This window comes from Nyctibius grandis, chromosome 9, assembly GCF_013368605.1.
Source record: "Nyctibius grandis isolate bNycGra1 chromosome 9, bNycGra1.pri, whole genome shotgun sequence".
NCBI classification, from domain to species: Eukaryota; Metazoa; Chordata; class Aves; order Nyctibiiformes; family Nyctibiidae; genus Nyctibius; species Nyctibius grandis.
Window position 1 is genome coordinate 4,644,302 of NC_090666.1, and position 11,263 is coordinate 4,655,564.

The 11,263-nt window shown below is 44.1% G+C and overlaps 1 protein-coding gene across 1 annotated transcript; it reads right to left on the bottom strand.

Annotated features, from left to right (window-relative positions):
* Positions 1 to 216: 216 nt before the first annotated feature.
* Positions 217 to 10,910, bottom strand: CAVIN2 (caveolae associated protein 2). Its single transcript, XM_068408173.1, has 2 exons — positions 10,494 to 10,910; positions 217 to 2,846 (listed from the first exon to the last, which is right to left on the bottom strand). The coding sequence occupies exons 1-2, from the start codon at positions 10,884 to 10,886 to the stop codon at positions 2,049 to 2,051; spliced, it is 1,191 nt and encodes a 396-aa protein (XP_068264274.1). The 5' UTR covers positions 10,887 to 10,910; the 3' UTR covers positions 217 to 2,048.
* Between the last annotated feature and the right edge of the window lie 353 nt (positions 10,911 to 11,263).

An 11,263-nucleotide genomic window follows, 5' to 3' on the forward strand; every position in this document is an offset into this window, starting at 1 on the left:
ATTTTGGGAAGCGCCCGACTACATTCAGGTGGGCTAGAGATCTGACAAGTGTCTGCAAAGCAAAGCACTGGTGTTTGCGTTGCTCAATAACAGCAGAGGATGTGAAGGAAAATGGTACAGGTACAACGGGGACATGAACTGAAGTAATAAATGCTTGACCTTTGAATTTCATCTTTGGCAGCTTCTCAGACTGGTTCTCCCAAAGACTGACATGGCTGTGTTTTTATGTTATGCTTTTATTTGTCATATTTGTAGTTAGTTACAAGTAAAAATGTTTGAAATCCATTGTAGTTAATATGAAATAAAAATATAGCTGCACGAGTTATGCCATGATTTTTCTTACAAACAGTATCTCCTATATGATACCATACACTTAAGAGCTTAACTCTTAATAATACTCTCCTGCACTAAGCTCTTATTGACTAACTTCCAGTGTGATTTACTGGTTACAGATATTACCCCTGTGGAGTAATAGCTGTTAATCATTTCATAATGCTATTTTTGCTGTAGTTTTTATTTCCTCTGTAATTTGTGATTCTAAATACAAATTGAAGGAAGCAACTTTTTAGTGCAATGTTAAGTATCAGTAGAATTTTATATATATATATATAGATAAAAAATAAAAATAACCCACTGCATAAACAAACAAGGATGTAAGGTAACTGTTGTGGTTATTGTGCTTCCCTTTCCTCCCTTCCCCCTTACCTTTGTTAAGTGACAGGAATGAACATTCATAGTGAACAAACTAGCCTGTAATCTCTCATGTTCAATGGATTTTGAAAAATTACAGACTTGTAATTTTGAGAGCAGGTAGGTAGGTGGCTTTGATGAAAGTTATTAGCAGAGAATCAAATCCTGTGACTTTGCAGACTCATCCTCACGTAAACTCATCTCTGCCATGAAGTTCAATCCATAACACGTTGTTCCCTTTAGACATGCCTAAAAGATAATTTCACCTTTTTGAAAAAATTGTCCTTACATCCCTGTAATTTTCTAACTCTTCTGTGTAGATATAGCTCTATATATGATATAATTTGTAAAAAGATAAATTATGCTATTTTCAAAATAGTCTGAGATACAAAGTTGTGCAGGTGCAAAGTTTGATAGTATATTGCTATAAAGACTAAGAATTAATTAATTGGTGTTATCTGAGTATATATTCTTTAAGCTGGGAGTATAGATTTAATATTATGGGGTTTTATTTTTGCTTTTTTTACATTTCATAGCATTTCATACTTTCTTCAGACTATCTCCATGTTTCTATCAAATTCCTTCTATTTTTTTTTCTCTTCAGTTTCTGATCCCTTAAAGGTACAGTAGCTGATCACACATTCATGCTTGTCACAAAAGTACTTCCATAACTCTAGTAGATGATTGAAAAACAGCTTTTCACTTCCACCTAAACACAGTCATTTCTTCTGAGTGAATAGCGAAAGACTTCTGGCAAAAATCTTTCCCCCACTGAAATAGATGGAACCAACTTTTCAGCTTTGCCCTCCAAGTACTCTGCTCTTCTAGGCTTACAGCACGATGGGGCAAAACCTCCCAAAAATTATATGTGTGTGCACAGTTATCGAGGCTGTTAGTATTCACAGAGCATGGCAAGGAAACCAAAATCAAATGTTCTCATTGGTATTTCTACATTTACATACAAACTACTCACAGTGCTGGGAAATACTGACAGAGAAGAAAACAGAACAGAAATGTTTGGGTTTTGACTACTCTCCACACATTCCTCTGACCTAACTATACGAAAGCCAGCTGACCAGCTTGCTTCTACGAGACATACTCTTTTCCTGCTAGTCTCTTACGCCAGCTGACAGCATCTCTAAATTAGTAAACACCAGTGAATCGGCCTAAAAGGGAGCATGTTGCAGCCTGTGTCGTTGACCTTGTTCACTCTGCGTTCCAACACGATGCAATAAATTACCACTGCAGAGAAAAGGATGGAAGAAACTGAATCGCTACTACTGCCTGTGTAGCAGAAACCAGTTACTTGCCTAAGTAAAACCGTGTGTATGTGGAAGGCGAAGGAAGGCTTGGGTTGATTACGCTGTTTGGTCTATCTGCAGGACAGCTGCTTGGGTTGTTTCTTCATCAGATTGTTCCGTTTCCCCGCTGACTGGGTTGCTTCTTTCACCATACAGTTTCTGGCTACTAGGAACTTCTAGAGGCATCCCATACTCTTCATCATCTTCCACGATGGACAGCTCGATGTTGTCGTTCATCGTGGCGTTCCGTTCCATTCTGGCTTCCTTCTCTAGAGAATCGGCTACCGCTTTTCCCTCCTCGGTCAGCGAGGTGGTAGGTGTCATATCTGAGTGCATGTCGGCGAACGACATTTCATCCTCGTTCTCAGCTTGGTCAGTGCTTGTAGTTTCTGTTGGTCTGTCCTCAGCTTCAGCAGGGCTTTCTCCTTCACGGGCTTTCTTCACGTGGAAGGAGAGGGGGGATACTTTGAAAGCCGAACTCTTTGAAGAGGAGGATTTCTGATGATGTACAGTAAGCGATTTCTTGATCTTTTCTCTCCGTTCAGGCGAGACAATCTTTGTGCTGATCTTGTTCATCTTCTTCTCGATGTTCTGGCGGGAAAATGCTTTCTTCAGGCTGTCTACCTTCTTGAGGCTGGATCTTTTAATCTTCTCAGCTCTTGATTCTTCTGTTTTCTCCTCTGCGCTGTCATCCACATCATCTTCCTCATGAAACATTTCATCATCTGAACACAACTCCACTGTATGCAAGGTTTCTTCCAGTGTTTTGTTCTCATCCACAGGCTCCTCTTTTCCTTCCGTAATGCTGGGAACAGGTTCTTTTGCAAAAACACTGGCAGGGATCTCATTTTCCTCCTGAAAGAATTTATAATATTTGAGTTTCATAGTTCACAGGACACAAATTTAATAATAAAAGCACAACCCCAAACAATTACTTTTTTTTTTTTTCCCCCACAATGAGATGAAGGATGCTGAACATTTCTTGTTGTTTCAGTATATTTAACCAGTAACAAGCCACTGAAAAGCCCACTGAACCATTATCTGGTACAGTTTAAGACTAATGAGCTGACAGCTGTAAGATTTCTCTTTCAGAGTGACTTGGAATGTATACAGAATGGAAATCCTGTTCTTTGTCAATTAAATTAGATGCTCTTTAATAAGAGTTTAGCTGTGAAGTTGTACACCTATTCCTGGGGAGAAGGGATGGTATGGTGGCTAAGGAGGCCGGACTACAGACTCCTGCATAGACCTGCAGAAGTCACGTAACCCCCAGAGCTTTCAGTTTCTCTGGCCAAAGACTGGGAATATCTCTGCAGAGATGGTGGGTGCATCCGAGCGGTACCTTAGATGGCAAATGCAGTTAGTGCTCCCACTGTATTTCGGGGATGCTGCTGTTAAAACTAGAGTGTTGGCACTGAGAAGCCATGCAGTCTGTGACATTTAAAATATGCACTATTTTCCAGCTATTTACAGCACAGAAAAAAAAATTGGTAAATTCAGTTGGTAAATGCGTAAATATTAAAAATATGGACCGGGAAACTCCTTGGAAAAAAAAAAAAAAAGAAGAAAAGTTTGTGCCCTACAAAAATAAACACAGAAAACACTAGTAGTCATTTATAGCTAAGAGGAAAATGATTGCCTTTTGGAAACAAACCCAAGAAAGGGCACGGAAAGAAAGAAGCTATCTGAAAACAAAACAGGCTGAAGAAGTGCAGAAGCCGCAGCTTGTAATGAAGGACCTCTGTGGCTGCCGGACACAGCAGCTCTGCAACCCTGAGCAGCTCAGAGGCAGCACAATGAACGCTCTGTCCTGCGGTAGGTTTTGTGGGCATCTGCCCATGCAAAGAAAACGGGGCTCCTCGCACGCTCCCTTTTCCTCTCAGAATTGTTACGCCTTAGATCTGCATGGTCTCTATTTGTTACCTTTTTTTATCCCTTTCAGACAGAACGCATGCAATATCACTTAGTGGTACAGATTGGAAGGATTTTTTAGTATCCCCCCCCCGCCATGTTTGTCTTTAGCTACAAGCAGCAGTAAGTGCTGAGTGAAATGGTTGTAATAGTCTCAGATCTGTCCCTAGTGGGCCTGAGCGTACAGTTAAGGGGGAAAAAGGCCACATGCACTTCGAAGTTCATGCTCATTATTTCAGGACTGAGAGCATACAGTTGTGATCACTGGAGAGAGCAGTGTCTCGAGTTAAATTTGCTGTCAAGACTGTGTAAGGATGTCCTTATGAATATACCACAGCGCTTTGGACATGGTTGTTTTTAAAAACAAAATAGTCACGACTGCCTTGTAATGCTTCTGGAACTCAAGAATATGCACGTGGACAGGTAGAATCATTTTATGCCATATATACACAGTATATAATCATATATAATCATATATACTGTGATTCAGGTGTGCTGATGAATATCCCCCAAGGATATAAAAATGAAAAGTATCAAAAAATGGATGGCTGTTTGACTGTATATGCTTCTCTTCTATGGTTTCTGCACACCTTCCCAGACCAGTGGCCTCTGTGGGATGCACTGGCGCAGACGAAGCTTTCCAAGCCCTTTGCCTGCAGTGAAACATCTAATAACACCAGCGTTCCTCTCCCTGCACCTATAATGTCGTTGCAACTATCGGCAACAGTGACCAAGATAACAAAACAAAGAAAACCTGCACCAGCTTTAAGTGAAAACAGCTGTAACTGCAGTACAAATATTTGTATTTTCTTTCCACTGCAGTTAATGAAATGTGGATTACATGAGTGGATGCAGCGTTAAATTATTCCCCAGAGCATGAGAACTCCGTATAAAGCATAATTTACATGTCTCATGCATTCTTTCCAAACCTAGGTAATCACATACAGTTTTAAACATCTCAACGTTCAGGTGTAAGTGCCTGAATGGCATAGAAAACTCTGATTTTAATGAGTAAAGATGGGTTGTAACTTTTAAAGTATTTAGTCTAGGAAAGTGGTGTCATAGGGGATTGATCACAGTGCAGTCTGAGACAGAGGTGGGCCTGTGTGGCTCATCTCAAGGTCAGCTGAGCTCTGCATATACAGTTTTCATGTTAAACTCAAGTACTGCATGCAGCCTCTAGAAGAATATGGACATAGATTTTATTTCAATTTTTATCAAATTTGTGACTGAGTAGAAGGGAGGCTGTCAAACTATCCATATTCATAAAGAAAAAAGCAAACAAAAACATACTACATAATAATGAGCTAATGGTTCAATTAAAAGCAGATCCAGGGTGGTCTTTGGCGATCAGACAGTACTGGCATGAAAGAAATCACCTCTGTCTAAGCTTCCTCCATGGCCCTGGAAAACATCAGCCTTTGGGCATCTATTACTGTGCTTGTAAAATGGGAATGACATGCTTTCCTATCTCACGTTTCTGAAAGACCTTAGGATCACAGGAACTATTAAAATGCAAATGAAAATAAATTAAGTAAAATGCTTTGGAAATACAAAGGTGGTATAGTAGGAATGCTCTGTGGTGGAACTGACGTTTCTGTTTCAAATACCGTTACTGATAACATGTTGTAAGTGGGCTATTGGTAACTTTTTGGTCTTACAAGTTTATATGACACCTATATTTTGTTTTGATACATTTTTCAAGCAGTCTGGTATTTCATTTAGGAAGACTAGAACAATACACTGAAAAATGCCAGCTGTTACAAACTGTGTAACTATTTTCCATGCCAAAAAAAAAGTAGAACTTTGATCTTTTCTTCTTGATCTAATCTAAAATTCTGAGAAAGCAATACATCTTTTTGTTTTCCACATCCGAGTTCAAAAACAGCACTTGCATTTTCTCAGATGAGCTCGACTGCAGGTAGCTAGCTCCTCTGAATTTTATTTTTCCATGTAGGAGATGAATAGAATAGCACGAGTTCACAGCCTCAAGCTTTGCCAGGGGAGGTTCAGGTTGGACATTAGGAAGAATTTCTTTTCAGAAAGGGTTATTAGACACTGGAATGGGCTGCCCAGGGAGGTGGTGGAGTCACCATCTCTGGATGTGTTTAAGAAAAGACTGGACATGGCACTTAGTGCCATGATCTAGTTGACAGGATGGTGTCAGGGCAATGGTTGGACTTGATGATCCCTGAGGTCTCTTCCAACCTGGTTGATTCTGTGATTCTGTAATACTAGGAATACTTGCAAAGTTAAAATCAGTGCCTTCCCTGTGGCTTTGATCAGCCATTCTTGGGAACTTTCTCGGTCATAATCTCATCCCCATCTTTTACCAGAAAGGAAGATAAGATCCGTAAGGGTGTACTACAAAACAGGTCAGCCTGAGTGAACAAGTAGTTGATTTACTCAGGAGGGCTGAATCTCCGATGCCGCATAAGGGACATCAGTGTGCTTTGGTTTGGATTTTTGTTAGATTTGTTGTAAGAAGCCATGGCCTTCAAGAAGGAGAGATGGCATTTCCCCTGCTTCCAGCAGTCCAGGCTCCTCTGTACTTTGTAGATGCTGTTATATGCCTGAATGGTTACTAGTCTAAAACTTGTTTTGCTACACAAAATAGGTCAAAAGATGACAAATCCTTCTAAAAACAGCTATAGCTCCACCTACTTTCCTTTGGACAAATACATGCTTTTCAGATCTGGATGTCACCACAGGGAGGGAGGAGGGCAGGGAGCAGGCAGGCAAGGAGGAGGACATTGCCAGCCTCCCGTTTGCACATCCTGGGCAGGCTGGGGTGTTGGTTGTGCCATCCCCCTGCCCTCCCACAGCACAGCTGGAGCACGTCCTAAGGGCCACGTGAGGTATTTTTGTCATTAATCAATAGAAGAGTATTCTCCTTGCAAGTGGGAAATTTAGTAGGTAGGTAGATAATAGCATTATCAACTTGTCATTCTTCTGTTTCCCTCACTTGTTCATTTTTGAGCTTGAAGTTGCTTTTTCGAAGGATTATTACAGTGACCCAAACAACAAGATACAACCAAATGGCTAATTTCTTGTGCCCTCCTCTTGCTTCATTTCAGGATGAAGCATTTACCAAGAGCAGCATCTGAAAGGGGCTTGGATATCAGTGTGCTTGACCTCAGGCTGTAATTTTGACTTATTTTATCTGTCCTGTTCGCTAGTAAACAAGACATTTCATTGAAAAAGAAAACATGAGCCTTTTTTATCTCGTGTTTTGCTTTTGCAGCTAAAAAAGCAAACAAAACCCCCACCAAACCAGAACCAAAAAGCTGGTCATGTGGCGAGAACAAAATAGAGGGGAACAATGCCAAAGCTTAACAAGGATTTTTAAAACAGTTAATTCAGTGTTTTCCTAAATTGCTGTGTCACTTGTGGCATTTGTAATAACTTTTGCTTCCTCAAATGCTTGGAATGGAGCTCCATTAAAATATGCCACCAATTAAAGAAATATATGCAAACTAGGAACAATGCAGGCAGTCTAGGGAGAGAAAACTAAGAGCATTTTAATGGAAAATATGTAAATAGCTGAACTTTTCTAAACGCAGTTCATTCTGAGCGTGTATGCTGAGGGAAAGCTGATGCTGGCGAGTGGCAGCATGGTTTCATAAAATGCAGAGCTGGAGCTCAGTGCTCCCATCAAGTATCAGGCAGCTTGAGGTATACGGTGAATGCAGAACTGAATCACAAATGTGTGTTTTTATTTTCATACTGATCTGTCTTCCTAAGCTGGAAAAGTGGGTCCTAACAGGAAACGTGTCGTGTGAAGTTTGGGACTGGTTTTTTTCAGCGGAAAAGAAGAATCCCCTGACTGAAGAGAAGTCTCGTACATCCAGATTTCCCTTTTGTTTTTTACAGAAATCTGGCGTCAATACGGCTTCATTGCTGTGACTTCTCCTTCCTGTAATTGTTTTTCCATGGATTCCTGCTCGGCGCAGGACAGAAACCCAGCCAGCCTTCTGCTTTTCCCTCTGTGCAGTTGTCCTAGCAAGGCGGTGGCCCCGCTGACTACCAGGTTGTCCGACTTCCAGCTTGTAAGGAGACCCCACAGGGAGATTTCAAGGAGGTGGGCACGCAGGTAAGGCGCCTGCCCAGGCTGGCAGCAGGCATATGGGCACGGCATCGTGAGCACCTGCCATCCCTCCGGGTGCGGCCGCTTCCCCAGTGGAAAATCCCAGCTCCTCCCAGGCTCCGCTGAGGAAGCCCCGGGTGCTACCCACCCTGGGAAGCTCTGCCTGTCGCCCTGGTTTTCCAGACAGCCGTGCTGCCTTTTAGCAACAAGCCAGTGCCAGGAACAATTCCCAGTTGACAGCTGAGGGTTTTTTTTTAAAAACTGAATTTAACTGCAGTGTTTCTTTTCTAAGGCTTGTGTTCCTGATCTGCATCGGCTTGAGATCGGTTAAGTTCATCTCCCCCCCTGCCACGACAACATATTTTCCAGTGAGAGATGGGAACACAGTCAACTAAATCCTTGTAAAAGTAATGAAGAACAGACCTTCTGTCCAAAGGTACCACCCCAGTGGATAAGCAGTGGATTTTCTTTAGCTGTTGTTCTGGGACATGGACTGGTGGTGTTTGCTTCAGGTTTGTGCACTTTAAAACACAGTATTAAGGAAAGGCTCAGCGGTTAAAGAGGCCTTACCTTTGCAATACTATTTAGTGTCAGGAAATGAGCAAAGACAGCCCTCCCCTGTCAGGACACTGCTTTACCCTTCAGACCCTTCTTGGTGAGTTTTACTTGCCTGCAAATCACTGCCACTAGGCAACCCTAATGGGGGTCCCTAGCTGAGGCGACCATAACTGCCCACACACAGCCTTGTTTTTGTCTTTCCTCTACACACTATGGTATCTTAATGGTATCTTAAAATGCCAAAATGTGGGTTCTGTGGAGGAAGATGCTGTAGCTGTAATAGCAAGGCCTTAATTCTCATGCTCACAGGTAGCAGAAGTGCTACACAATTACCTTCCCCCAGGCCATGCTGGTGCACCCTCCCCATGGGAAATGTCCAAGGTCTAGGTCTGAATGCGGAGGCGGGAGCCCGTCGTTGACTAACAAGGCCTGGGAGGTGGCAATGTTTTGACTTACAGTAAAGGATCTTAAATTACTTGGAGAAGTCCAGAGAACATGTGTCTTTTAATTTACCCAGTCCCTGGAACAATTTCCACATTCCTTCTAGGGTGGAAACCATCACGCTCGGTACATGCCACAGCTCCTCCTCTTCTGGCTTGACAAGCCTGGACTGTGATTTGGGAGAACAATAAGCAGGAAGGTGGGGGCTTCCTTTCTGGGGGAAGCATCTGTGCACTAACCAGGCCTGCCAGCTTTTACAATCAAGTTCTGCTCTGTTGTTTTGGGTTTGTTTAAATAGAAAAAAACAACCCAAGGAGCAGAGTTAGTGACTGACAGCTGTAACACGCAGCCGTTTTTAGTGTGAGGAGCTGGTGACAGGCCCGAGCTGTGGCTGCTCCAGCCCTGCGTTCGCTCTCCTTCCTTCCCCCAGTGTGTTGTGGAGGTCTGGTTTGTTGGTTTTTTTTTTTTTTTTTTTTTTTAAAAAAAAAAAAAGATGTGAAAGTCATCTCCCGTGTTTAGTTAAAGCTCATGCCGTGTTCTGTCCAGACCATTGCTTAAAAAGGGGAAAATATGCGAACTGCCGCTATCACTGGATGGACTCCCAGGAAGCTGAGCTTTTAGTTGAATTTTTAGCTCATCCCTGAATGGGCCAGAACAGCCTGAGGCAAAAAGAGGGGTGTGAGGCTGAGTGTGACAGGGAGCTGCGGTGCTGCCCCTCTCCTGCTTCTGAGGGCAGATGCAAGGGTGGATTTTAGGGGCACTGCTACAAGTTAGCAAAAAGGGCTCTTTTCTCAAGTTTGCCAAGAGTTTGCTAAAAAAAAGGGGCCCTTTCTTCAAGTTTGTGTAAGAAAAACAAAACACACACAACAAAACAACTCCTTCCCCACATATGCTGAGAGTTAGTAAAAGATAGCTCTTTCCCCAAGTTTGCTGAGAATTAAAGCAAGGTCTCTTTCCTCAGGTTTGCTAAGTTAGTAAAGACAGCTCTTTCTCCAAGTTTGCCGAGAGTAAAAGAGGGCTCCTTCCCCACAGTTTGCTAAAAGTTAGCAAAAAAAGGGCTCTTTCCCCACATTTGCTAAGAGTTAGCAAAAGACACAGCTCTTTCCCCACGTTTGCTAGGAGTTAGCAAAACAGGCTTTCCCCCCAAGTTTGCCAAGAGCAAAAGTGGGCGTTTCTCCTAAATTTGCTAAGAATAAAAGGCAGCTCTTTCTCCAAGTTTGCCAAGAGTTAGCAAAAAAATACTGCTCTTTCTCCAAGTTTGCTAAGGTTAAGAGGTTTTTCTCCCAAGTTTGCTAAGTTAGCAAAAAGCCAGCTCTTTTTCCAAGTTTGCTAAGAGTTAGTAAGAAGCCAGCTCTTTTTCGAAGTTTGCTGGGGATAAAAAGCATCTCTTTCCCCAAGTTCTCTAGGAGTTAGCAGAAACAGGCTCTTCCCTCAAGTCTGGCAGCGAGCTGGGGGGGACTGGGCGAGGGGACGTGGGGCACCGGAGTGGTCGCGGGTCCTCTCACCTGGAAGATGAGCACCTTGAAGCGGTCCCTGCGGAGCAGCTGTGCGTGATGCTGCTCCAGCCGTCGCACCTGGTCGCACTGCCTCTCCAGCCGCTCCCGCACGACGCGGGTATGGGCGCACACCTTCCGCGACTTCTCCAGCAGCTTCTCCACCGCTTCCCCCGTCGCCCCGTGACTGCGACACAATTTCCCCAGGTCGCCCTGAATACCCCGCACGGCCCCTTCCAAACCCCTCTGCCTTTGCTCCATCTGCCTCTGTTGCCCTTCCACCGCTTCCAACATCGAGACCAGTTTCTCCAGTAAGGCCAGCACAGTCAGGGCATTCACTTGCCCACCGACCGCCTCCGACGGTGGGAGCGGAGGGACCGCGCTACCTCCCGCCGCTTCCCCCATCGTTGCGCCGGGATGGGACGGCTGATGCCGGCCCCGCTTTTAAGGGCTGAGCCTTCGCCCTCCCCCGGGGAGGTTTTGGGCTGAGCCCGGACACGGCCCCGGCCCGCCCCGGGAGGCCGGAGGCCGCCCGGGGCGGGCCGGGACCGTGGCCGGGCCCCCCGGTGCCTCCCCCATCCCACATCACCCCCTTATTTTTAAAAACAAGGGGTGTATTCTCGCCCCACACGTAGCAAAATGCAACAGTCGCCTCCTCGCCAGCATCAGTAGATGGCAGGAGATACCCGCGAATGCGGCTGGGGATGGAGAAGGGGTTGGGGAAGAGGGTGTGTGGTGGTGCGGGAGAGTTTGTGGGTGTAGATTGGAGTGAAAGGCTGTGG

Coding starts and splice junctions, on each gene's coding strand:
- CAVIN2 (XM_068408173.1), bottom strand. CDS start 10,886: ATGGGGGAAGCGGCGGGAGGTAGCGCGGTCCCTCCGCTCCCACCGTCG. Junction 2,847..10,493: donor TCAAGGTGCTCATCTTCCAG/GTGAGAGGACCC, acceptor AAATTCTTTCAG/GAGGAAAATGAGATCCCTGC.